This window comes from Chlorocebus sabaeus, chromosome 8 (assembly GCF_047675955.1).
Source record: "Chlorocebus sabaeus isolate Y175 chromosome 8, mChlSab1.0.hap1, whole genome shotgun sequence".
NCBI classification, from domain to species: domain Eukaryota; kingdom Metazoa; phylum Chordata; class Mammalia; order Primates; family Cercopithecidae; genus Chlorocebus; species Chlorocebus sabaeus.
This window is the reverse complement of record NC_132911.1, coordinates 42351534-42379410: the sequence shown is the minus strand read 5'-3', so window position 1 is coordinate 42379410 and position 27877 is coordinate 42351534. Positions and strand designations below refer to the sequence as shown.

The window sequence follows — 27877 nt, the reverse complement described above, 5'->3', positions numbered from 1 at the left end:
GCTGTTGCAGTGGTGACCATCTTAGTGTCAGAGGCTATCAAAATAATACATGGAAAGGATCTCACTGTCGGGACTACTCATGATGTAAATGGCATACTAGGTGCCAAAGGAAGTTTATGGCTATCAGACAACTGCCTACTTAGATACCAGGTGCTACTCCTTGAGGGACTGGTGCTTCAAATACGTACATGCATGGCCCTCAACCCTGCCACTTTTCTCCCAGAGGATGGGGAACCAATCGAGCATGACTGTCAACAAATTATAGTCCAGACTTATGTCAACTGAGATGATCTCTTAGAAGTCCCCTTAGCTAATCCTGACCTTAACCTATATAGTGATGGAAGTTCATTTGTGGAGAATAGGACAGAAGGGCAGATTATGCCATAGTTAGTGATGTAACCATACTTGAAAGTAAGCCTCTTCCCCCAGGGACCAACGCCCAGTTAGCAGAACTAGTGGCAACTACCCAAGCCTTAGAACTGGGAAAGGGAAAAAGAATAAATGTGTATACAGATAGCAAGTATGCTTATCTAATTCTACATGCCCATGCTGCAATATGGAAAGAAAGGGAGTTCCTAACCTCTGGGGGAACCCCCATTAAATACCACAATGAAATTACGGAGTTATTGCACACAGTGCAAAAACCCAAGGAAGTGGCAGTGTTACACTGCCAAAGCCATCAGAAAGGTGAAGGAGAAAAGGCAGAAGGAAACCGTCAGGCAGATGCTGAGGCCAAAATTGCTGCCAGGTGGAACCTTACATTAGAAATACCTATGGAAGGACCCTTGGTATGGAACAACCCCCTCTAAGAGATTAAGCCCCAGTATTCCCCAACTGAAACAGAATAGGGACTTTCACGGGGGCATAGTTTTCTCACCTCGGGGTGGTTAATGACAGAAGAAGGAAAGGTACTTATACCCAAAGCCAGCCAGTGGAAAATACTTAAAACCCTCCACCAAACTTTTCATATGAGTATTGAAAACACTCATCAAATGGCCAAATTCCTATTTACAGGGCCAAGTCTCCTCCGCACTATTTGACAGGTAGTCAAACCCTGTGAGGTGTTCCAAAGGAATAATCCCTTGGTCCATCATGAGGCCCCTTTGGGGGAACAAAGAATAGGTCACTATCCTGGAGAGCACTGGCAGTTAGACTTCACCCATTTGCCTAAGTCAAAGGGATTTCAATATTTGTTGGTCTGTGCTGCTACTTTTACAAATTGGGTAGAGGCTTTCCCCTGCAAGACAGAGAAGGCTCAGGAAGTGATTAAAGTCCTAATTCATGAAATAATTCCTAGATTTGGGCTTCCCCAAAGCTTTCAGAGGGACAATGGTCTGACTTTTAAAGCCATGATAACTCAGGGAATTTCCAGGATGCTAGGGATACAATATCACCTTCACTGTGCCTGGAGGCCACAATCCTCAGGGAAGGTTGAGAAGGCAAATGAAACACTCGAGAGACATTTAAGGAAACTAACGTAAGAAGCTCATCTCCCATGGCCTACTATTTTGCCCATGGCCTTGTTGAGAATTCGAAATTCTCCTCACTTATCTTCACCCTCACAAAATAGGGCTCAGTACATATGAAATGTTGTGTGGATGACCTTTTCTCACAAATAACCTCCTACTTGATCAGGAATCAGCCAACTTTGTCAAAGATATAACTTCTTTGGCAAAATATCAACAAAACCTTAAAAACCTACCTGAAGGATGTCACAGAGAAAAAGGAATAGAGTTGTTTCAACCAGGAGATATAGTGTTGGTCAAATCTCTCCCCTCTACCTCCCCATCTATGGACTTTTTGTGGGAAGGACCATACTCAGTAATCCTCTCTACCCCCACTACAGTTAAGGTGTCAGGAGTGGAATCTTGGATTCACCACACCCGAGTCAAATTTTGGACACCCCTGAGGAACCTGTGGGACCGTCAGCTCAGGAGTCCCAAGATCAGCCAGACCAGCCTCGATACACCCGCGAATCGTTGGAGGACTTCATCTATTTTGGAAGGAAACATCCCGGACTAAAGAGGCTCCTACCACTGATCCTGAAGAAAAACCCCATCCTCCTTAAAAAAGATAAGTGAAAACCTACATAATCTTTGTCTTTAACACCTCTCCTTGCCCCTTTAATGGAATCCTTTTACTATTTCATCATATTATTAAGCAGCATACTAACCATACTCTTTGCGACAGGACTATATACTGTAGCTCCTGCCAGGATGAAAACGAAATAGAACACAGGGAGCCACTCAGTATGCTCCCAACACCCCTTTCCAGCCACTCACCAGAGCTACCTTGGCAAGTACTCTAGCAGTATGGGAAAATGAAAACAACAAATTCACACACCTTTTTAACATACACAACCAGTTCTGTCTACCCAGCCAAGGTATATTCTTCTTATGTGTAACGTCAGCTTATATCTGCCTCCCCACTAACTGGACAGGCACCTGCACCTTAGTCTTTCTAAGTCCCAACATTAACATTGTCCCAGGAAATCAGACCCTATCAGTAACCCTCAAAGCTCAAGTCCGTCAGCACAGAGCCATACAACTAATACCCCTACTTATACGGTTAGGAATGGCTACTACTACAGGAATCAGAATAGCCAGTTTGTCTACTTCATTATCCTACTACCCACACACTCTCAAAGGATTTCTCAGACAGTTTGTAAGAAATAATGCAATCTATCCTTACTCTACAATCCCAAATAGACTTTTTGGGAGCAGTGACTCTCCAAAACCACCGAGGTCTAGACCTCCTCACTGCTAAGAAAGGAGGACTCTGCGCCTCTTAGGGGAAGAGTGTTGTTTTTACACTAGCCAGTCAGGGATAGTACGAGATGCCACCTGGTGTTTACAGGAAAAGGCTTCTGAAATCAGATGCCTTTCAAACTCTTATACCAACCTCTGGAGTTGGGCAACATGGCTTCTCCCCTTTCTAGGTCCCATGGCAGCCATCTTGCTATTACTTGCCTTCAGGCCCCGTATTTTTAACCTCTTTGTCAAATTTGTTTCCTCTAGGATCAAGGCCATCAAGTTACAGATGGTTTTACAAATGGAACCCCAAATGAGCTCAACTAACAGCTTCTACCAAGGACCCCTGGACCAACCTGCTGGCCCTTTCACTGGCCTAGAGAGTTCCCCTCTGGAGGACACTACAACTGCAGGGCCCCTTCTTTGCCCCTATCCAGCAGGAAGTAGCTAGAGCGGTCATCACCCAATTCCCAACAGCAGTTGGGGTGTCCTGTTTAGAGGGACTTTGAGAGGTGAAGCCAGCTGGGCTTATGGGTCAGGTGGGGACTTGGAGAACTTTTCTGTCTAGCTAAAGGATTGTAAACATGCCAGTCAGCACTCTGTGTCTAGCTAAAGGTTTGTAAATGCACCAATCAGCACTCTGTAAAATGGACCAATCAGCAGGATGTGGGTGGGGCCAAATAAGGGAATAAAAGCTGGCCACCTGAGCCAGCAGGAGCAACCTGCTCGGGTCCCCTTCCATGCTGTGGAAACTTTGTTCTTTCATTCTTCACAATAAATGTTGCTGCTGCTCATTCTTTGGGTCTGTACTACCTTTAAGAGCTTTAACACTCACTGTGGAGGTCTGCAACTTCACTCCTGAAGTCAGTGAGACCACAAACCCACCAGAAGGAAGAAACTCCAGACACATCTGAACATCTGAAGGAACAAACTCCGGACACACCATCTTTAAGAACTGTAACACTCACCACGAGGGTCTGCGGCTTCATTCTTGAAGCCAATGAGACCAAGAACCCACCAGAAGGAACCAATTCTGGACACATTCTGTCTTCCTGTCTCAAGGGGATAAGACAATAGAGTTGACAGCCCTGTTTTAAATGGATTCAAAACTGTAAAATCACCTTTTTTTGAGAAGGAGTTTTGCTCTTGTGGCCCAGGCTGGAGTGCAATGGGGTGATCTTGGCTCACCACAACCTCTGCCTCCCGGGTTCAAGTGATCCTCCTGCCTTAGCCTCCAGAGTAGCTGGGATTACAGGCCTGCGCCACCAAGCCCAGTTAATTTTGTATTTTTAGTACAGAGGGGGTTTTTCCGTGTTGGTCAGGCTGGTCTCAAACTCTAGACCATAGGGGATCCTCCCATCTCGACCTCCCAAAGTGCTGGGATTACAGGCGTGAGCCACTGTGCCCGGCCAGAATCTTTTTTTTTTTTTTTTTAGGAGTTCCAGTGCATTTAATAATTTTGATGGGGAACAGTTGACACTCTGATTGCTAATGTTTAAGATGATAGAGGAGGGCCAGGCGTGGTGGCTCACACCTATAATCCCAGCACCTTGGGAGGCTGGGGTAGGTGGATCACCTGAGATCAATGGAGACCAGCCTGACCAACATGGTGAAACCCCATCTCTACTAAAAATGTAAAAAAGGGTGTGGTGGCGCACATCTGTAATCCCAGCTACACAGGAGACTAAGGCAGGAGAATGGTGTGAACCCAGGAGGCAGAGGTTGCAGTAAACCGAGATTGCAGCTGCACTCCAGCCTGAGCAACAAGAGTGAAACTCTGTCTTGGGGCAGGAGGAGAAAAAAACAAAAAAAGATGATAGAGGAGAGCAGAATTGGAAGTGGTGGCCAGACAAGAAGGCGAAGTTAATTGCTTACATGAGGTGATTTCAGAAGCCATAAACACTTTCTTATCTCTAAAAATTACCACTGCTCTCTAATGTCTAAAAACTTCCTTTCCCTCCTATTGAAACCTCTCTCTGTTAAAATGCAGACCAAACACCCTGTAAGTGTAACGCTTTGACTGTTGTCAGTCATCCAGACTTTTGTGGAAGTGTGTTTTAGATTCCTTTCTGGAAGCAGATTTTGATAGGGAACAGGAGGATATTAGATACTATGGGACTAAGTAGAGAATAAAGAAGCGTAGGCCGGGCGCGGTGGCTCAAGCCTGTAATCCCAGCACTTTGGGAGGCCGAGACGGGAGGATCACGAGGTCAGGAGATCGAGACCATCCTGGCTAACACGGTGAAACCCCGTCTCTACTAAAAATACAAGAAAATTAGCCGGGCGAGGTGGCGGGCGCCTGTAGTCCCAGCTACTCGGGAGTCTCGAGGCAGGAGAATGGCGTGAACCCGGGAGGCGGAGCTTGCAGTGAGCTGAGATCCGGCCACTGCACTCCAGCCTGGGCGACAGAGCGAAACTACGCCTCAAAAAAAAGAAAAAAAAGAAAAAAAAAAAAAAGAAGCGTAAGCTTGTTTAAGACACCTTAGACACCTCGCCTGTTTTTCAGTTTTACTGATGATTGGTATGAGAGGAAAAACAAAACCTGGTTAAATAAGAAATGGATGCATAAATGCTTTTTCTATAAATTAACAAACTTCAAGCTTATAGAAAAAGTTATTCCAGTGCAAGAAACTCCTACATGCTTTTGATCCCCACTTGGTAAAAGCCCCACTTGCTCCATCCATGTCTCTCCTCATCTGTTCACTCATATGCCTGTAGTTTGCTGAGAACTGACTTTCTATCTGCTGTCACTTCTCTTCAGGCCAAATAGTTTCCTTTAGTATTTCTTGTAGAAAATATCTGCTGCTGATAAATCCTTTCAATGATCATTTATCTGAAAGTATTTCGTTTCTCTAAACATATATGTAATAGCTGCTTTAAAGTTCTTATCTGTTGGCCGGGCACGGTAGGTAGCACATGTGCCTGTAATGCTAGCACTTTGGGAGGCTGAGGTGGGCAGATGGCTTGAGTCCAGGAGTTCGAGACCAGCCTGGGCAACATGGCAAAACTCCGTCTCTACTAAAAATACAAAAAATTAGCTCAGCATGGTGGTGTGTGACTGTAGTCCCAGCTACTCAAGAGGTAGAGTTGGGAGGATCGCCAGAGCCTGGGAGGTCAAGGCTGCAGTGAGTTGTGATTGTGCCACTGCACCCCAGCCTGGGTGATGGAGTGAGACCCTGACTCAAAAAAATAAAAAATCAATAAAAATTAAACAAAGTTATTATCTGCCAATCCAATATCTGGGTAATTTTGAAGTCAGTTTCCATTGACTGCTTTTTCTCGGCTACGGACTGCATCGTCACATTTTTTTCTCTTTGACTATAGTCTCATTTTCCTGTTCTTTCTGTTCTCATTTGCCTGTTCTCAAATTCCTGTAATTTTTTTATTACATATTGGACATTGTGAATGATACAAAGTCTCTAGATTCTGTTATCTTTCTCTGAAAAGTGCTGATTTTTGTTCTAGCAAGCAAAATTAATTTGGCAAGACTTGAATGGCAATTCCTGTGGTGGCAGCAGCTGAAAACTGCTCAGTTCTTTCAGCTTTTTTTTTTTTTTTTTTTTTTTTTTTTTTTTTTTTTTTTTTGAGATAGACTTTTGCTCTGTTGCCCAGGGTGCTGGAGTGCGGTGGCACAATCTCATCTCACTGCAACCTCAGCTTCTTTCGCCTTTTTAGCCATTTGCTTCCTGCTAGGCTCCTGAGAGACTATAGACCATAGTTCAAGGATCAGCCAAAAACTTGCCCAAATTTACATGCAGTTCTTCTGTGGTTCACTTCCTTCTGGGATGTCCTGTCCCTGTCATCTCTCCAGAGCCCTGAGTTCTGTCCTCAGAGACCGTGGCTTTCTGCCTGTGTTCCCCCATAGTCCTGAGCTGTGGACTGGGAAATGCCTTCAGGCAAAAAACTGTAGAAATGAGAATCCCAACCGGTGCCCTTCTCTTAAAGGTCATCTTCCTTCTGGTTTGTTTGTCTACACAGAGTTACTTCCAAATAGTTGTTGGGGGGCACGGGTTGTTCCATTATGTTTTTCGAGATGGAGTCACTCTCTAATGCCCAGGCTGGAGTGTAGCGGTGCGATCTCGGCTCACTGCAACCTCTGCCTCCCAGGTGCAAGCAATTCTCCTGTCTTGGCATCCTGAGTAGCTGGGACTCCAGGCGTGTGATTTTTGTATTAGTAGAGATGGGGTTTCACCATATTGGCCAGGCTGGTCTCGAACCCCTGACCTCATGATCCACCTACCTTGGCCTCCCAAAGTGCTGGAATTATAGGCGTGAGCCACTGTACCCAGCCCAAATAGTTGCTTTCTAAATATTTTGTCCTGAACTTATTGTCACTATCTCCAAGAGTTAGTCTGACACAATTACTCTGCCATTACCAGAAGTGGAGACTACACTTTTAAAAAACACACATAAAAAAATCACCTCTATAAACTATTACAAGTAAATTAATTAATTCAACAAGTAGTTATTGAGCATTTACTTTGGGCTAGTTACTATGCCAATATTAGGTGCTAGAAATCCTTTCAGATATAAAGAATTATATAAAACTAAAGTCAACTTGAATGGCCCTGGTTCTTTAGACTTCAAAATAAAGATGTTATTCAGAGACATTACAATCCCTTCTCCCTACCCACTAAATGAATACCATGTACATTTACTTGTTTTCTCATAGACATTTTACACTTACATGGTTCATTTTCTCAAGAAATTCTGATTGCTGAGCCCAAAAGCATTTGCAGTTACCACCACCAAATCAGCTGTAGTTAAACATTCTCAATTTCCTTTGACTAGTTTGAAATTTGTCAAAATATATATTCATAAAAACCCCAGAGATAGAGCCACTCTTTCCTAACAGTGAGACCTCTGTCACTTCTCCATCTGGAAGAAAAGAAATTCTGAAGCTAGAAACATCACCCTGAAGGAGGTGAAAGCACAGTGCTCCTTCAGCATCAAAACCGGCACCAGGGAGGGGCCTCCCCCTTGATTTACCCCACCTTCCAATCTGGATTGTGGAATGTTACTAACCTCCACAAATGGTCTTAGTTTTTTACTATATCTAAATAAAATAAAGGTAAGGCTGGACGCAGTGGCTCATACCTATAATCTCACTTTGGGAGGCCGAGGTGGGTGGATTACCTGAGGTCAGAAATTCGAGACCAGCCTGGCCAACATGGTGAAACCCCATCTCTATGAAAACTATACCAATTAGCCCAGTGTGGTGGCACATGCCAGTAATCCCAGCTACTCGGGAGGCTGAGGTAGGAGAATCACTTGAACCCAGGAGGCAGAGGTTGCAGTGAGCCGAGATGGCGCCACTGCACTCCAGCCTGGATGACAGAGTAAGACTCCATCTCAAATAAATAAAATAAAATAAATAAAATAAAATAAAATAAATAAAATAAAATAAAATAATAAAATAAAATAAAAAATAAAAGTAGCGGTTTCATTAGTATAAGGTCCAATGCTGAATGCCACTTATTTTGTTAGAGGTCAAAGAAAGTTTGCATGTCTGTTATGATGTGTAGGGTTCACCACTTTAGTTCTGAGTTCCTCATTCCCATTCTTAAATCCTCATTCAAGACCTGTCTCACTCACAGGCTTATGGGAGGATAAAGAGGGATGTAAATGGGAGAGGTGGGACATTTTTCCTGCTTTATAGCTTTGTCTAAGTTTGACTTTGGCTTCATTAAGGAGCCAAGTGGGAAGTACAGGAGCACCAGCCCCTGCCCTCTCTGGTCCTCACTATTGTGAACATGTTGGAGGTTAGCTCAGTGCCCTTCCTATTTCCGTTAGTTTTCTGGCACCTCTTATTCTAGTTCTGCTATTAGAATAGCCTATGGAAGAGGATCACATATAGCAAGCACAGGGGAAACACTCTAGAACCAACCATTGAATGAATTACTTGGCTCTACACAATGTTCTTTTGTTCCTTCTCCATTTTCTAGGTTAAATTTATTCTTATATCATCTTAATATCTGAAACTATTTTTTATTACTATTTTATCTTACTTTTAGTGAACACTTAAAATACTTCTGATGTTACAGCAGTTTTACCAAAAACCTTGCATGTCGTTTTCCGATGAATCATGAGTAACTCAACCAGACACAGCGTGAGGTCAACAGCAAACATCTGTGCCCTTGGAGCTGGCCTTCTCCCCTTCACGCAGCTGGCTGGCATCAGCTAAATAGCCAGTTATTTAACACACTCAAGCTGAGCACCAGGGAAGACTGACCAGTGCTTACTGCTGAATATCTTATGCATTAAAAAGGGAAGATGAAACCAGAAGAAGAATACAAGGGTTAATTACTAGCTTATTAGTCGTTCCATTTTTCTTCCAAAGAAAACAGTTCCGTTGAGTCTCAGGTGGATGTTGGGTAGAAGCAGGACAGCCAGACCGCGCCGCTTTGAAGTGTGGTTGCAGGGCTTGCCCTCTCCCCAGTTCAGCTGTTGAAGCAGGGAAGAGACTTCAAAGCCAGCTTGCTGTTGTTCCTGCCAGTGGGGTGTGTGCAATTCCCATCGATTTGCTTTAAGGAAAAAACGGAGAGGAATTCATCTCTCACTTGCCAGGGTTTGATGCTTATCAAACGATCTACTAGTTTGTAGTTATGACCATCTCTATCTAGTGGACACAAAGAAAACAATTCACTTCATTGTGTGACTTACAAATCTGATAGCCAGTTTGTGTAATTTGTTGAGATTGTGCCACATGTCAGTGACAAGTAAACCACTCCTACTGCTGATTAAATTCGCTCATGGAAATATACAGTAGTTCTCCTAGGCAAAGGCAAGTTTAGAAGATTGTCCCCTTGCTGCTTTGCTACTACAACCCATAATTACAACTGTTTACAATCCGTTAGTCAGATTTAAATTCGATATATAGGCAGTGCGCTCAAACTCCTTTGTGAGTTAAGAATTATTCTGTTTGGTCAGTTCACTTTGTACAATACATACATTTTTGAACAACACATTTTTAAAAGTAATTTCCCTGAATGATTTTATTTGATCTAAACCTTAATTTTCATTTAAAATGTATATTTTATTTCACAATAAGGGGAAAAGAAAATAATACTTGAAGTCATTATTATTATTTTTTTTTTTTTTGAGATGAAGTCTTGCTCTGTCGCCTAGGCTGGAATGCAGTGGCATGATCTCAGCTCACTGCAACCTCCACCTCTCAGATTCACGCAATTCTGCCTCAGCCTCCCGAGTGGCTGGGATTATAGGCGCAAGCCACCACACCCTTCTAATTTTGTATTTTTAGTAGAGATGGGGTTTAACCATGTTGGCCAGGCTGGTCTCCAACTCCTGACTTCGTGATCCTCCCATCTTGGCCTCCCAAAGTGCTGGGATTTCAGGCATGAGCCACCGGGCCCAGTCAACTAATTCTTATAATTGAAAATAGCTCTAGTTCAAAAATGGATTCTTTCGACTTACGTGAACAATTAAACTTCCCCACTACTACCCAGTCAGTTTTTATTTAAATAAATATGAAAAATTAGGTAAAAACATTTCATTGTATAGTACAGAACAAGAAAAAGAGATGAACCTCTTTGGGAAAGCTTGGCATGCCAAGTAACCAGACGGCAACATTCACCAGTGGTAGTACTATTACCGCACAGTTGCCAACACCAACATAGAGGCATCCATTTATTCAACAGCAGGGGCCCAGTATGGCCTAAAGTAGAGCTACCTGGTGGAAATGGAACTTGGGGATAAAAACAAACTCGCTCCTGGGAGCATAATGAGGAAAAAATCTAGTTACAGAAAGCTTTTAAAATTAGCACAGGAGAATGCATCATGATGTAGAAAGGACAGTCTACCATACAAGTTCTGAAGCAGCAAAGGTCATTAATTAAAGAGCTGTTAACAACATATTCAGGAGGCTGCAGCAGGAGAATTGCTTAAACCTGGGAGGTAGAAGTTGCAGTGAGCAGAGATCGTGCCACTGCACTCCAGCCTGCGTGACAGACTGTCTCCAAAAAAAAAAAGAGCTGTTAACAATAAATTAATGTTATTGATCTGATCTGATACTTATCACTCACAGAATACAATCGAACAGGAAGTTATTCCAATGGTTGCATTTTTATTTTTTAATATTATAAATGGTATAAACTCCAGGATTCCCGCTTCCCAAGATGTGTTTTTTATTTCTCACTGATTGTATCCTGAAGGAATCACAGGTCTTTGTAAGGTCAAGTCACCACCGCTGGTTACATATATCCTGGATATGTGCAGGCTCCCTGTGTCAAGGCCTTTTGAGCCACTTGTATTTACCTAACAATGACTTGGAGATGCAATTTAAAAAAGCAAAATAATGCACAAAACAATTGGGGAAAAGTCACAAGTAAAGTAATTTTATGCAGACAGAAATGTTTTTAAAGCTGTTCACGATTTAGTAGAAAGAATCAGGAGCTTGTAACAATTACTTCTGTTGCTCATTTTCTGAGGCTTCATTCCAATGAGAGCTGCACACTGTCAGCTTGGTTTTGTGGCTGCTGATAGTCGTACTTTCTTGCTAGTCACAAAAACAACAAGAAAAAGAAGAGATAAAATTAATAAAACTGCAAAATGATTACTACTTAATATCATTAAATTACAGTCAAGTCATGATTCTTAATAAAGAAATAGTTTTGTTTGTCTGTTTCAGAGATAGTCTCCCTCTGATGCCCAGGCTGTGGTGCAGTGGCACAAACACAGCTCACTGCAGCTTCAACCTATTGGGCTCAAGCAATCCTCCCACCTCAGCTTCCCAGGTAGCTGAGACCACAGACAGACACCACCACACCCGGCTAATTTTTAATTTTTTTGCAGAGATGGGGTCTCGCCATGTTGTCCAGGCTGGTCTTGAACTCCTGGCCTCAAGGGATCCTCTCGCCTCGGCCTCTTAAAGTGCCGGGATTACAGATACGAGCCACTGCACCCGGCTAAGTAATTAGTCTAGAATTAAAACAATTTTGTTTCTTTGGAAAAGATGTATTACACTTTATGATCCTCTAATTTCTCAACACTGCTGATGCCCATTTTTATGTTTATTATTATTCATGTATCAGGATTATTCAGAGCTTTAAAATATAAACATTAAGCTATTAAAACTTCAAAATTATATTAATTTTTGAGACAGTGTCTCACTCTGTCACCAAGGATGGAGTGCAGTGGCACAATCATGGCTCGCTGCTGCTTTGACCTCCCAGGCTCAAACAATCCTGCCACCTCAGCCTCCCAAGTAGCTGAGACTACTGGCTAACGTCACCACGTCCAGCTAATTTTTTGTATTTTTAGTAGAGAGAGGGTTTCACCATGTTGCCCAGGCTGGTCTTGAACTCCTGGGCTCAAACGATCATTCTGCCTTGGCCTCCCAAAGTGCTGGGATTACAGGTGTGAGCCATCATGCCTGATCTAAGCTATTAAAATTACTGTTTTGTAATTTCTTCCTTTATTACCTGTCATTTCCATCTTAAAGTTAATAACAATGCTTTTGTCCACACCATAAGGAATTTGACTATATTTTAACTTATAAATCTAACAGGCTTATTGTTGATTAAACATATAATGTCTTCAATATAAACTAGAAGAAAAAATAGATATGCAATTCTGTCTTCTTTTTGTACTTCTAAGAAATGTTTATTGAAGAAAAACTGTCTTAACCTGAAACTAGAGAAAATACAGGGCTAAAAATCTTTGTGTCATCCACTGCTTAGCTTTAAAACTTTCAATCTCTTCTGAGTTGGTTTTTTTGAGACGGAGTCTCACTCTGTTGCCCAGGCTGGAGCGCAGTGCACAATCTGGGCTCACTGCAAGCTCTGCCTCCTGGGTTCACGCCATTCTCCTGCCTCAGCCTCCCGAGTAGCTGGGACTACAGGTGCCCGCCACCCTGCCCTGCTCATTTTTTGTATTTTTAGTAGAGATGAGTTTTCACTGTGTTAGCCAGGATGGTCTTGATCTCCTGACCTCGTGATCCACCCGCCTTGGCCTCCCAAAGTGCTGAGATTACAGGGGTGAGCCACCGCGCCTGGCCAATCTCTTCTAAGTTTTTCACTAGCCAATAAGGAGATATTATTTGTTTATGCTACTCAGGGTAGATTCAGATTTTTGTAGCCCAAAGCGTACAACTTCAGGAGTCTTCTATTTAAAAAAAGAATTCTGTTGCCTGTTTCTTCTGGAAGCACCAGATTCTGTCAGGACAAGATACATCACGAGCACTAAGGACCCTTTATGCTGGGATTCATTAAATGTGCAAATCCACACATGTGCTCACTGCTTATAAGCATAATGGCTCCCAAAGATGTCCTCATCTTATCCCATAATCTGTGCCTATGTTACCTCACAGGACAAAAGGGACTCTGAAGATGTGATTAAGGTAGGGACCTTGGCATGGGGAGATGACTCTGGATTATCTGCCCAATATAATCAGATGGGCCCTTAAAATTAGAGTTTTTTTCCTGCCTAAGTTCTGAGAGAAGATGTGGACATGAAATAGTCAGAAAGATGCAATGCTTTGCAGATGGAGGAAGTGACTGTGACCCAAGGAGTGTGGATGGTCCTGAGAAGCAGGAGGAGGCAAAGACAGGGATTTTCCTTAGAGGCTCTAGAATAACAGAACCATGCAGGCATCCTGAAGTTAGCACAGTACAGCTGCTGTGGAGCTTCTAACCCACACAACTGTAAGACAACATGTTCGTGTGGTTTAAGCCACTACATTTGTGGTAATTCGTTACAGCAGCAATTAGCACAGAAAACTAATACACCTTGCAAACAGAAATTCAGATCAATTTTATTTTATATCATTCCCATCAAAAAAGAAATAAACTGTGGGTTTATAATGTATCTGCTGTGTTACTGAGCATATTACTGACAGTGGATAACTTGTTTTGCGTATGTGTCAATAAAAACTTAGTTCTTTACTTAGAATTTTTCATACAGAGCTCCTGGCTCTGTTTTTTTTTTTTTTTTTTTTTTTTTTTTGTGAGATGAAGTTTCACTCTTGTCCCCCAGCCTGGAGTGTAACGGCGTGATCTGCTCACTGCAACCTCTGCCTCCTGGGTTCAAGCAATTCTCCTGCCTCAGTCTCCTGAGTAGTTGGGATTACAGGTGCCCACCACCCACCACGTCCAGCTAATTTTTTATACATTTAGTAAAGACAGGGTTTCACCACATTGGCTAGCTGGTCTCGAACTCCTGACCTCAAGTGATCCACCCGTCTCAGCCTCCCAAAGTGCTAGGATTACAGGCATGAGCCACCAGGCCTGGTCCCGGGCTCTGTACTTTTTTTTTTTTTTTTTTTTTTAGCAATACTTATGTTTCTTTAAAAGAATTTTTTTAATGTGGTAAAATATACATAACATAAACTTTACCGCTTTAACCATTTTTAAGTGTACAGTTCAGTGGTATTTCATGTACTCGCATTGCTGTGACCATCACCACCATCTATCCACAGAGCTCTTCTCATCATCCCCACTGAACTCTGGACCCATTACACTCCCTATTCCCCTCTTCTGCAGCCCCTGGCAACCACCATTCTACTTTGTATCTCTATGATTTGCCTCATGTAAGTGAAATAATCCAATATTTGTTCTGTTGTGACTGGCTTATTTCACTTAGTATACCATCTTCGAGGTTCATCCACGTGTAGCATGTCAGAATGGACTTCCTTTTTTTCTTTTTTTGAGATGGAGTCTTGCTCTGTCACCCAGGCTGGAGTCCAGTGGCGTGATCTCAGGTCACTGCAACCTCCGCCTCCCGGGTTCAAGCGATTCTCCTGCCTCAGCCTCCCAAGTAGCTGGGATTACAGGCACCCACCAATGCGCCCAGCTAATTTTTGTATTTTTGGTAGAGACGGGGTTTCGCCATCTTGGCCAGCCTGGTCTTGAACTCCTGACCTTGTGATTCACCTACCTCAGTCTCCCAAAGTGCTGAGATTGTAGGTGTGAGCCACCGCTCCCAGCCAGAATGTCCTTCCTTTTAAGGGCTGAATAACATTCTATTGTATGCACCACACTTTGTTTATTCATTCATCTGCTGAGGACATGTGGGTGATTTCCACCTTTTGACTATAGTGAATAATGCTGCTATGTTGAATTAAGTTATATGCCTTATTTTGAGCCAGTATCACATGCAAATGGCATAAAATACAAAAGGAACAAAGGATAAGTATCTGAAAAACATATTAAACATCTGAAAAAAAGTATTAAGTTTTCATTACTTACGATTTCTAGTAACATTTTGCTAAATGAGCTCAATTCCAGAAAATCTATTTTAAACATGCATATGTGTATCTTTCAGCACAGAATACACTTACAAATGGAATACATTTCCAGTTGTTGTCTCAAACGAATCTTGCTTATTGTGTCATAAAAGTTGGGCTCTGACAAAGTTTCCTCTGTAGGTGGCACGCTGAATATCCTCATAATTCTCCTTTTGTTCCTAAACACAAAATCCATGCAGTTTTGTATTAATGTCTATAGAGTTGTAGTATGCTTATAATCCTGGTCATCAGAAGCTGTGGCAAAAGGACTTAAATGACAACAAGCCCATTTTACTTTCTATTTTGTCTTTGAGAGCTGCTTCCTTGGCTCAAAGTATTATTTCTTTCATTAAAAAGTATAAGGCTGTAAGTGAGAAAAGTAAATAGCTGAACACATCCAATTAACACAACAAAGTGAAGTTCCTCCATTGTGATTCTCCTCAATCCCCAAAAGCCAAATATCCTATGAGAAAATCACAAACAAGAAAACAGCTGATTTTTCCTCCCTTTCACGTCATCCAGATAAAGCTAAATGACTGAGCTGGAGAATAAATTGAATGTGAGCAGATCTTAATTTTAGAAAGTAATGAATAAACATATTTCTTAAATACAATAGCATGGCCTTAGTGGAGACATCTTTTTAAAATTAAGAACAGCGTGCCTCCGCTTTTAAAAGAAACATGGAGAGGCGGTGGTGGCTTAGAGGAAAGTGGTCACCTGCCAGGTCATCAGTGATGGTCAGGGAGCCTCTTCTCACCACCCCTAGAGTTCATGAGCCAACAGGCCAGCTGCTCCAGGAGGGTTCAGCTGAGATCTGGGCGCAAGTGGGGGCTCTGAATGATTCCTCAGGCCAAACTTACATTATTTCTGGATTACTAATTACCTTGAACTCTCGAATGCCTTTTTACCTTGGGAGAGGATACCTGTAAAGTATGTGTCTGCAGAAGTATCCCAATGTAACACTGCTCTTCCTCTTTTTAAAGCATCCCTGCACCTCCCCCTTTTTACTGTACTTCTGGGAAAGGAGCCAGGGAATGTGGAAAAGCAGTTAAATTAAGCTACAACATCTGGAATTAAGGCAGGAAATATTCACTGAAGATTTACACTATATGGCACACCAGGGACCCAAAGGTAAAAGACAAAAAAGACATGTTGTAGAAAGGACAAACAAGTAATCAGATAAGACTAATGCTGTTTAATAAGTGCTATCATACAGTCATGCACAAAAAACAAGGAAAAGCTTATACTGGTTGAAGGGAGATTTGCTGAATACATAGGAGTCAGTGTTTCTGCATTCAGGGACTTAAGCCAAAACAATGTGCTCAATGAAGGGTGACAATGAACCCAGGCTGGATGATAAAATTGGGCTATATTAGAAATTACAGAATTGAGAGTTTAGTGCAGCTGGCCTGGGGGCTAAGAGTGGTACTTAACTCTCTATTTCTTAAAGCAATGGGTTTTTTGTTTTTGTGATGGAGTCTTACTTTGTTGCCCAAGCTGGAGTGCAGTGGCACGATCTTGGCTCACTGCATCCTCCTCCCAGGTTCAAGTGATGCTCCTGCCTCGGCCTCCTGAGTAGCTGGCATTACAGGATCGTGCCATCACGCCCAGCTAATTTTTGTATTTTTAGTAGAGACAGGGTTTCACCATGTTGGCCAGGCTGGTCTTGAACTCCTGATCTCAGGAGATCCACCTGCCTCAGCCTCCCAAAGTGCTGGGATTACCGGTGTGAGTCACCATGTCTGGTCAGCAATGGGGTTTTCAGAGCCAAACCTTGGCCACCAATGCTTGAGACCAGAGTGGACAGTGCCTGTCAGCACTAGAACAAAAATTATAATGAAATTTATTTTATTATTTTTTGAGATGGAGTCTCGCTCTGTCACCAGGCTGGAGTGCAGTGGTGCGATCTCGGCTCACGGCAACCTCCAACTCCCTGGTTCAAGTGATTCTCCTGCCTCAGCCTCCCAAGTAGCTGGGATTACAGGCACGTGCCACCACGTCCAGCTACTTTTTGTATTTTTAGTAGAGACAGGGTTTCACCATGTTGTCCAGGATTGTCTCAATTTCCTGACCTCGTGATCCACCCATCTTGGCCTCCCAAAGTGCTAGGATTACAGGTGCGAGCCACTGCACCCAGCCTGATGCAATTACTTTTACGTATTCATTTCATATTTCTTAAACTTGCAAAACTTGTAAATGCACAGTTTTTATCTACCCTGAGAAACAAAAATTTACCTTTTGGCATACATGAAGAGACCGAAGCTAACAAGGATAACTATCAAGTAAACATTGGTGGCTTCATTCCAGGCTTCGTGAACAGTATAATCAATAGAACCATCGTCACCCATCACTCCATAACCCCCAGCCATGGGGCTGTAAGAGAGAAAAGAAAGTAGGGTTTCTTTTAATTAATGATGGTAGCACTGTCTGGAGAAGGGTTGGCAAACATACAGCCTACTGGCCAAATCCAGTCCACTGACTGTTTGTGTGTGGCCCATGAGCCAAGAATGGGATTTACATTTCTAAGTGGCACATTTTAAATGGTGCAGTTGGCCCTCTCTATCTGACAGTTCTGCATCCGCATAATCAACCGTGAAAGGAAAATATTTGCAAAAACAATACAAATTTTAAAAAATACATTATACCAACTATTAACATAGCATTTACATTGTACTAGGTATTATAAGTGCTTAGAGATGATTTAAAGTACACAGAGGATGTGCTTAGGTTATATGCAAATACTATGCCATTTTATATCGGGACTTGGGCATCTATGGATTTTGATATCTGAGGGGGTCCTGGCACCAATCTCCCGAATACCAAGGACTGCACCTACACAATATTGATTTTGTTTCAAAGTCCACAAAACCTAAAATATTTACAATCTGGCCCCTTAAGAAACTTGGGATAAAAAATAATATTACTAAAAGGACTGAGCTTGAAATGTTATTGCAGCTTCCAAATTGTAACACCCAGAGGAAAGTAACAGAATACTTTAAAACAGAGACTTCGCTGGTGCCTGTAATCCCAGCACTCTGGGAGGCCGAGATGGGCGATCACCTGAGGTCAGGAGTTCAAGACCAGTCTGGCTAACGTGGTGAAACCCTGTTTCTACTAAAAATACAAAAAATTAGCTGGGCATGATGGCGGGTGCCTGTATTTCCAGTTACCCAGGAGGATGAGGCAGAAGAATCGCTTGAACCTGGGAAGTGGAGGTTGCAGTGAGCCAAGGTCGGGCCACTGCACTGCAGCCTGGGTGACAGAGTGGGACTCTATTCAAAAAAACAAAAACAAAAAACACAGAGACTCAACACGTGGCTGTGCTGCTACAAAAGTGTTGCACAGCAGCCTAGCAAGGATGTGACAGCCAGAACACGGCTCTCTCACCCCGCATGCCTCCCATACTGGGAAAGGTTTGGAGCTTTATCTAGCTTTGGCCTGCTGGACAAATTTGGTTGAAAGAAGCTATGGGATGAAAAGATACATTTTGCTATTGACACAGCTGTGACATCTACCCTAGGAAATGCATTCTTTGGACATTCCCACAGAAAGTTAGAGTGGTCACAGCAAGTGCATCAAACAGCAAGTAAAAGTAATGACTTCTTCTTTGTGTTAGAGAAGTTCACTGAATTTTTCCTTAAAGAGAAAGTTCCTCCCTTGTGTTGGGACATAAAAGGTAAGTCTAAGTAAAATGACCCAATACGTAAAGAAAATCCAGAAGTGTTGTTTTAGACACTCTATATACAGGAGAAAAATGGACAAATATAGGTGATAGCTGCACTGTAGTTTCTGAGAATCAGTCATTTTCTAATACCAAGAAAAAGAGTCTAAAAAGTTGTTCGGTGATTTTTTCTACGCTGCCTACAATAATGAAGGCATTGCAAAAATTCTTCCACTAAAATGTCTTGCAGGAGTCCATGCTGTAAGCCTCCGAAGTGTTCGTTAGTGTAGATTTGGCCAGCTAGTTAATATATATGTACTGAGGGCAGAGTTCTTTCTTCTAGCTTGCCTCTATATAAGAAGAACGCAGTTTCATTAAGAACAGAGAGGTCTGTTCCTAAGCCACGTGGCATGTTTTTGCCTTTCTGACAACTTGTCTTTGTCAGAAGTTTGGGGACATACTGTACTCCTTTAGAATAAAGTGAGTATCATGAACAGCCATTTAACTTCAACTCTTCACACTGAAGGCAGGAGTGATTTCACTAAAATAACTATGGGTGTCTGCTGAATATAAAGATTGGTCTCGTGAAAATTAGCCAGGAACAATAAAAACAGAACTTAAATTGTAAACATTTGTAGATGCACTATCTAAATATTATTTAAACACTAGACTATACCCAATTCCTAGATACTGAAGACTGGCTGTGGGTTTTTTTTTGAGTGAAAGGTACAGAGGTATTTGGCATATTGACAGTTTGAATTCTTATTCCTCAAAACTAAATTCCAGAGTTCCTCTGAATGTAACTTTATGGTTTATAGTAAGTAATCAGCCTACTTTAGACATGGAAACTTTTGGAAGCCCAGACACTATAACTGTCTGTATAATTTATGGAATCTCAAACTTCGTTGGTGCCAAAGTGTAAAATAGCAACCACCACCACCGTGTTTGGCAAAAAAAAGATGACTTTATGTGTCTTGATTTGAGATGCTGCAGAAGCCCCAGGACAATTATGTAGCAAGGGAGGCAGCTTTCAGGATTGAGAGTTATTAACAAATTAGGCAAGAAACGGGGAGCCATATAACACTGGCCACTAGAACATTTCATGAGTGTCATTTATCTGACAAATTACAAAATGTTTCCTATTTTCTAATGACAAAATGGATCAGAATCAGGTTAATTTCCTGCCTTAATTTTTCACAAGATGTTGTTAATGTGCCACATGAAATGTATATACATGTACCACAGTAAATGGTATATTCCTACTCAAAGCGCTACTTCCTCCTGCCCCAAATATGCAGGTCTTTAATTACACTTAGGAAAAAATTTCCAATTACTGCTGACACAGAACGGTAAAATTAAACGTGAATTATACAACCTATATTATACAACATGATTGGTATGTCATGAGGTCACTCTTCTGCGCTTCCAGGGACATGCACTTGAGTTATTTTTAGGAGTGTAGTTGTGAAAGATTTGCAGAGGGGAGGCCTTTCCCTCCCAGTCCTCAATCATGATCAATGGCATGACTTTGTAAGGCTGCCAGGAGTAAGGAGTGCTCTGGTCCTGAGTCACAGTACAGACCCACAGCCCACATGCAGCCTGAACTATGACCCCGTCCCCTCCTTCTCGGCATGCCACAGTGTAACCAAGTGTACACACATACACCTGTTGCGTGCTTACTGCGTACCACCACAGCCTTCCTCTGGAATCTAAAGCAAGATACCTTTTTTCACATTTTCCTGTAATGTAATGCTTGAACTATTTCAGTAAGGAGAGGCTAGGATGGGCTGAATTAAGTTCCAAGTAAACATGTGTATCTAAAGTTGCCAATATATGACAACTAGGAGTTGGTTTTAGGTTGCCAAACTTTCAGGATGAGAACTACGTCTTCTTTTCTTTCTTTTCTTTTTTTTTTAAAAACACGCTCTGCCACCCAGGCTGGAGGGCAGTGGTGCGATCTCGGCTCACTGCAGCCTCCACCTCCCGGAATCGAGGGATTCTCCTGCCTCAGCCTCCCAAGTAGTTGGGAATACAGGCAAGTGCCACCATGCCTGGGTAATTTTTTTTTTTTGTTTTTTAAAGTCGGGGGAGTGGGGGGTCCTCTCACTATACTGCCCAGGCTGGTTTCAAAACTCCTGAGCTCAGGCAATCTGCCCGCCTCAGCCTCCCAAAGGGCTGAATTACAGGCGTGAGCCACCATGCCCAGCCGAGAACTACTTTTTCTAGGGATTAGGTCACTGTATCATAGGCTTTAAAATCTGTGTCGTGATTTTGGGTTCCTCATGCCACGTCTAGGTGGTTCTAAAACTGACCACCGCTTGTCATCGTGCATTCATGTTACCATATTTGTCTCTCACTTAGAACTTTGTTATTTTGATACAAATTCACACTGGAACCACTTAGTTCCTAGAGTCCCTTACAACAAAATCCTCTGCATCAATAAATGGGATTTCTTTCTCTCATCCCTCTGAAACACTAAAGGCTTGGCATCCTGAAGCAGAAGAGTACATACAAGCTCACAGGCCTGCACCCAACATCGAGGAAAGCAATTCACAGGTGCTGGGCAGTCCACAGAGTCACTGAATCATCCCAACAACCCTGCTGGGCGGCACTAAAGCTCCATTTTACAGGAAAAGAAGCTGGGGTGGCGGCGGTGGTTATATAACTTGCCCAAAGCCACACGGGCCAGGGCGTGGAGGCGCGGGGCTGTTACACACACGACTCCCAAACCTGAACTCTTCCAGCCTTGGCCCCGATCCTGCGAGACCTGCTCCTTCCGGAAGAAAGTCAAGTGGAGCAGGGAGAAAATGTAATCCTCTCCCAGGAAGCCCGGGTCCCGGGGCGGCCAGGCTCTAGGGACGTTTCCGCCGCCCGCAGGCTGCGCGTGATTCAGCCTCAACCCTCCCGCTGAGCCCCCGCCGCCCTGGCAGATGGGCCGCCGCGACTGGGCCGTGTGCGCTTCCGGAAGCGGGCGACTGGCTGCTCCACACGACGCTGAGGAGCTCCGCGCCTGGACCGGGCAGGTGCTCGGAGCTTCGGGGACCGCACCGGACCTGGGGCGGGCGGGCGGCGACCCCCCCTTACTCTCGCGTCCGGGGCGGGGCGGGCGGCGCGGGGCGGGGCCGGGTGACGCGGCCCCGCCGGGGACTGGGAGGCGCGGGGACGCGGGGCCACTCACGCTGCCAGCTCCGGAGGCGGCACGCGGCCAGCGCTGCTCCGCTCCGGGGCTCTTTCCCCCGGAGTCGGGGCCGGGCGCGCGGGAACCGGTTACCGAGCGGACCTGGACGCCCTCTGCCTTCGTCATTTCCTGCCGGCCGATCGGTTTCCGGATGAAACGAGGAGCCAGGTCTTTTTTTTTTTTTTTTTTTTTTTAACCCCCCCCTTTCCCCTTTTCAGTTTTTTGACCCGGAGAGACGCAGCTGCGGTCCCGGTGCCGCCCCCGGGCGCGTGAGTGGAGCCGGGCTCCTTTCCCCTCCCCTGCCGCGACCCCCGCCCCGGCTGCGCGCGCCGCCCCCCGCAAGCCCCCGGCCCGGACTCCCGGGCTCCCGCTGGTGGGGGCCGGGCTGGCGGGCGCCGGCGGGGCTAGAGGCGGCGGCGGGTTGCGTCCCCCGCGCCTGCTGGCCCACGTGGACCTGGCCGTCGCTTGCCGTGCGGCGCCTTTGCGAAAACTCGACGGAAGTGTCAGGGACCCGGCATTACCTGCGAATGCCTGGCGCCTCCTGCTCCGCTGTGCGCGCGTGGGGCGGGACTCGGAGGGGGAGGGGTCGTGTATGTTGTCCCACCTGGCGCGACGAAGCTGGGCAGCGCAGAGGATTTCTTTTTTGGTCTTGAGGGCATAGAGTCCCTTTTCATATTCACGTGTACTCTTAAGAAAGCGTCTGTTCTCCAAACAGGCTTTCCATTCTCCCCGTCCTAAATGGTGCGTGGCTGACACCGTAGTGTTTTCAAAACTGGATTTGGCCAGGATGCTATAGCATTGTCAGTGTAAGTGCCTTTTGGCTATTTTTATTTAATTGTGTGGTGACTTGACAGAAGTGTTTCCCAGCTTGACATAGGTAATGAATTTGCATAGGATTTCAGCATCAGTATGGAAGTGATCAGATGTCAGTGGTTGGTGCCACCTTGCAAATAAATGGCCACTGGTCCACGTAGTTCGTCTTTATACATTTTGAGCAAGTTCTCTAGGACCAGCTGACTGGTAATTATAAGTCACAGGAAACCCTGCAGAGATGAGAGCTAACATTGAACACTTAACAAGTTTTCTATTCTTTGTTTCATCTGTTACAATTAAACTCACTTTTGTCTAGGGTAAGACCATTACTTTACGCAATAACATACTAGCTTAATTTACGGTATTTATATGTATTTATATATAGTGTATATATAATCATATATATGTAGTTGTATAACATTTAGTTTGACTCTAAAGTTGGAAAATTAGGAAAATAACAGGTGATGTTGAGTACTGATTGCGTGGCCTGTGCCAAATGGTGTGCATGCTTTATGTCACTTAATCTCAAAAGATTTGAATACATGAGTTTGATTTCAGTGTGTCCACATGTGAAACGTTTACATTATTGTTATTGTTTTGTTTTTTTGAGACGGGGTTTTGCTCTTGTTGTCCAGGCTGGAGTTCAATGGCACTATCTTGACTCACTGCGACCTCCGCCTCCCAGGTTCAAACGATTCTCCTGCCTTAGCCTCCCAGGTAGCTGGGATTACAGGCGCCCGCCACCACGCTCAGCTAAGTTTTGTATTTTTAGTAAAGACGGGGTTTCACCATGTTGGCTAGGCTGGTCTCGAACTCCAGACCTCAGGTGATCCGCCTGCCTTGGCCTCCCAAAATGCTGGGATTACAGGCGTGAGCCACAGCCACTGCTCCCGGCAAACGTGTACATTAAATACTTGTTTCTGCTTTTGTAAAATAAGAGTGTTGGCAATATAAAATGTTACCCATAGAGTAAATTAATGTGTTGTTTCAAGTTGGAATATGGCTTTAAAAATTCATAAAAGTACAATTAGTCCCTTTATCTAGGTGCTGAATAGTTTCCAAAGCCCTGTGTCTCTTATTTATCGAAGTCTCCATTATATAACATTGTCACCCAGTGAACAGGCTATGCTAGGACATTGGAAAAAGGTAAATATTGAGAAAGCCCTAATGGTCCTTTGTTAAATGGCCCCCTCTTTCCATATTTAATTTCTAAGTGACATTCCTAATTAAGGGTAAACAAACATAATGAAACAAGACTAATTTTCTAATACCAAACTAAAAAAAAAACAAAAAACAGTGGACTGGCTATTTGTTGATGAGTCTAGCGCAGTTTTACTGGGCATTTGAATGTTAAGGATGTTATTTACATTGTAGGTAGTTGTGAAAGATTTGTGTGTCTAAGTTTTTGGTTTGCCTTTAAATGTCTTGAACATATGCTTAGTATTGAGTCCAGTACTTTGTGCATTAATAGTAAGTTTTTGATTGGATTTAATTGAATAGTTTTGGCTTCCTTAATTTTATTTTGAAGATAGAATTTAATGATTTGTGTAGGCATAACAGTTCCAATTAACAATGATTCTGAGATGGGCGTAGGGTTTAACTTAACAGTTCACATTTTCTTGGGAGTTGAAAGGACTGGAGAGTTGGATGTGTGTCTTCTTTGTGTTTAAAAAAGCATGTGGAACTTAGCTATCAGAAGATTCTGGTGGTCCGTCTTTGGGAAGAGGAAAAGATTAAGAATACTTTGCTAGTCAGTATTTACAAAAGGGTTTCTTTACTTAAAGTCATTTTCTTTGGGGAGGGGAGGAGTTGAGAGTTGTCATCAATGGAAGGATCTTAGAATGAAAAAGATGTACATGTTTTCTTTTGGAGTGAATTTGTGACTGGAGATGGGGTTTCACCGTGTTAGCCAGGATGGTCTCGATCTCCTGACCACGTGATCCGCCCGCCTCAGCCTCCCAAAGTGCTGGGATTACAGGTGTGAGCCACTGTTCCCGGCCTATGTGCTTTTTAAAGATGGCACTGATTTAGAATACAGTATATTACATGAAAAAATTTTGGAATTTTTGTATGTTTGTCACTGTTGGAAAGCCATAGTGAGTGTAATAAACAGCATTGGCTCCGGTTCATAAGGCGTTTAAATGATGTGTTTCCTATGACAGGAAGACAAGCCTTTCTCATTCCTTCAAAATTTGGCTCTCAGATGGAGTGCCCTTTAAGCTCCCTGAATGCAGGGACTTCTTCTGTTTCACTCATTGTCTTTTCCCTGGGGCCTAGAACAGAACCTGGCAAACAGTGCTACGTAAACCTTTGTAGAATGAGCACGTTCCACTTTCCACTAGTGAAGATCCCACCTGCCTTTAGGTGCAGGGCCACTCCAGCCTCACTTTCTCTGCAATCTGCAGCCCACAATGACTCTTTGAACATTTACTGTGTATACCACACTCTGTGACAGTTAATCTTTTATAGCTTTATATTGATACATGAGTGTTTCATGTATTTTGTTTCCTCACCCAAAATATAAGCTCTTCAATGCTATGGGATGTCCTATTTTTGAGAATTGCCTTGGTATCCGGTATAATATATAATATTATATATTACATGTATAATATATAATACATCTATAATATATAATATTATATATTACATATAATATATAATATTATGTCTATTTTATATAATATATATTATATCTATTATATATATTATATGTGTAATAATATATAGAATAGATGTAATATATAATATATATAGAGAGAGTAGGTTTATATTTACCTATTAAATGAATGTTACTGTGGGGAAACATCAAAGATATTCAAAATGGTAGGTAATATTTTAGTTAGGCAAACCTAGTGTACACATGTGAAACAGTACTAGAATTTGGAGCTAAATAAGAGTTAATACTTATGTTGTGCTTAAAATGTGAACCTCACAACAGTCCTTTGAAGTAGGTACAATTATTTCCTCATTTTTCAGAGGAAGAAATGGAGACACAGCAAAGTAATTAAGTTTCTTGCTCAAGATCGTACCGGAAATCATAAGGAGGCAGTCTGGCTCCAGAGGCAGTGTGGTTTCTCTGGGGATATTTACTTTATACTTCGAAGGGAGATCTAAGCACTACTTTTGCAGCTGTAAGAGATGCTCTTTTAAAAATTTCAAAGTAGCCTAAGAGATTGCAGTGTCTCTAAACTGCAGAAGGAATGCTGGATTTTCTATAGGGAGGACATTGATAATGGAATGGTTAAGGGGACATTATATATTGAAATGACTAAAGATGGGGGAGAGAAACTGAAGTTTGAATCTCAAATTGAGGATTATAATTCTTTATAGATGCTGAATTCTAGAACAGTGATTCACCAGGACATAGGACAATGACTGCTTGTTACTAATTTAGTATCAAAAAACTTATGCCAAATAAAATAATATTGAATGACACTGGATATCTTACTGCATTTCTTTTTTTAAACGCTTACCAGATTTGATGCCCTAGCGGTAGTAATTTACCTTAATGTGGGTATTACTAAAGATTTCCTATACACTTCTGTCCATTTGCTTTGTCTTTTTGTGAAAAAAAATTTTTTTTTTTTTTTTTGAGACAGATTCTCACTCTGTCGTCCAGGTTAGAGTGCAGTAGTGTGATCTCACTGCAGCCTCTGCCTCAAGCAATCCTCCCACCTCAGCCTCCAGAGTAGCTGGGGCTACAAGCACGCACCACTGTGCTCAACTAATTTTTAAATTTTATGTAGAGATGAGGTCTCACTATACTGCCCAAGCCAGTCTTGAACTCCTGGGCTCAAACAACCCTCCTCCTCAGCCTCCCAAAGTGCTGGGTACGTCAGTGAGCCATTGTGCCTGGCCTTTTTGTATAATTTATTTTTTTTTTTAGACAGGATCTGGCTTTGTCGCCCAGGCCGGAGTGCAGCAGCACGATCTCGCCTCACTGCAGCCTCCGCCCCCCGGGTTCAAGTGATTCTCCTGCCTCAGCCTTTTGAGTAGTTGTGATTATAGGCACTTGCCACCACACCGGCTAATTTTTGTATTTTTAAGAGAAGACAGGGTTTCACCATGTTGGCCAGGCTGGTCTCAAACTCCTGACCTCAGGTGATCCACCCACCTTGGCCTCCTAAAGTGCTGGGATTACAGGTATGAGCCACCATGCCCAGCTTTTTTGTAGAATCTTGATCCACTTTTTCAGGTTGTATTGAGCAATAGAGAACACTGTTGGGGTCAGGAGGTCTCTTCAAACCAAGTAATACTGTGGTGGAAAAAAATGTAAAATTGTGTGGTTGATTTGGTGACACACCTGGAATAAAGTCAGTTTGAAGCTGTTTAGAATTAGATGAGGGCCTGCAAATTTCAGTAAGATGAAGAACAGTGGTATTTCTCTGAAAACGCCAGTATGTCTCCCTTTTGTTGGGAGCTGACAGTATGATTTTGGGGGGCATTGGGCATCAACGGTCACTGAATCTAAATGGCTCCACAGATAGGGGAGTATATACATCACCATACCAGCTGTCCAAGAATCAGGAGGAAGTACCCTTGAATGAAGCATGGGCTGCAAGCCTGGTTAGCAGCCAGGGAGGACACACATACACGTTGCAGGTACAGTATTCTGTATTACACAGATTGTTTCCACTGGGAAGGCTGTTATGTCATTTATCTTGAGGGTAGCTTCAGAATTTGAGTCAGTGATGAAATGACGTGCTGCTTTCGTTATGCTCCTGTAAGAAGAACATTACATATTTTACGATGGCCTGCGTAAAAGAAACTTGTGATAATGAATATTGACCTACACCTTGTGTTCTGTTTAAGTATCTGAGGAAGTAATTTGGAAAACTTGAGTTAAAATAATCTATATTGAAGTTTTTATCCAATTTGCACATTAGCCCTAATCTTCATTTCAGGCTCTTCCCTGAATGGAAAACTTTTAGGGAAAGAGAGAGTGATACACTGATTAATTTATTTTTAGCCTACAAAGCGAGGATAATTTAATGAAATCTCTACTAGCGCCATGTTATGAATTTTAGGGTTGGAGAGCTAGATTCTGGACGTGATCTATTCTTTAACTAGGAATGTACAGCAGAATGACAGGGTTTATCCTGAAAGTAACACTTAACCCTTGAGATGCAGATTTGGTAGAGGTGCTGCCACAGGCCCTGGACATCAGTATTAAACCATCCTTAAGTGATTCTGGTGCCTCTTCTCACGTAAGAAAAACCAGTCCTGTATTTTAT

General features: G+C 42.9%; 2 protein-coding genes across 8 annotated transcripts in view; one reads left to right on the top strand and one right to left on the bottom strand.

Annotated features, from left to right (window-relative positions):
* Positions 1 to 10813: 10813 nt before the first annotated feature.
* On the bottom strand, positions 10814 to 22445 carry SMIM19 (small integral membrane protein 19). 4 transcript variants are annotated; one of them, XM_007962338.3, is made up of 4 exons: positions 22352 to 22445; positions 17227 to 17364; positions 15046 to 15170; positions 10814 to 11265 (listed from the first exon to the last, which is right to left on the bottom strand). In XM_007962338.3, the coding sequence occupies exons 2-4, from the start codon at positions 17358 to 17360 to the stop codon at positions 11201 to 11203; spliced, it is 324 nt and encodes a 107-aa protein (XP_007960529.1). In that variant the 5' UTR covers positions 17361 to 17364; positions 22352 to 22445; the 3' UTR covers positions 10814 to 11200. The 4 variants fall into 4 exon arrangements, with proteins under 4 accessions (XP_007960529.1, XP_007960527.1, XP_007960528.1 ...); XM_007962336.3 differs by lacking the exon at positions 22352 to 22445 and adding an exon at positions 21831 to 21940; XM_007962337.3 differs by lacking the exon at positions 22352 to 22445 and adding an exon at positions 21383 to 21486.
* SLC20A2 (solute carrier family 20 member 2) overlaps positions 21570 to 27877 on the top strand; it is a 127212-nt gene continuing 120904 nt past the window's right edge. The window contains exons 1-2 of one of the 4 annotated variants that reach the window (XM_037983527.2): positions 21893 to 21998; positions 22546 to 22636. The gene's annotated coding sequence lies outside the window, so the exon portion shown is untranslated. Of the gene's footprint in view, positions 21676 to 21889; positions 21999 to 22037; positions 22100 to 22545; positions 22637 to 27877 lie in introns of those variants that run through there. The other 3 variants (XM_037983528.2, XM_037983526.2, XM_073018058.1) reach the window with 3 other exon arrangements.

What these genes read in the sequence shown, in the direction of transcription:
- SMIM19 (XM_007962338.3), bottom strand. Translation starts at nt 17,360, where the DNA reads ATGGCTGGGGGTTATGGAGTGATGGGTGACGATGGTTCTATTGATTAT. An exon ending in CTCTTCATGTATGCCAAAAG is followed by an intron (nt 15,171 to 17,226) that starts GTAAATTTTTGT and finishes TTTTGTGTTTAG; the next exon opens with GAACAAAAGGAGAATTATGA. An exon ending in ACTGGAAATGTATTCCATTT is followed by an intron (nt 11,266 to 15,045) that starts GTAAGTGTATTC and finishes TTTTGTGACTAG; the next exon opens with CAAGAAAGTACGACTATCAG.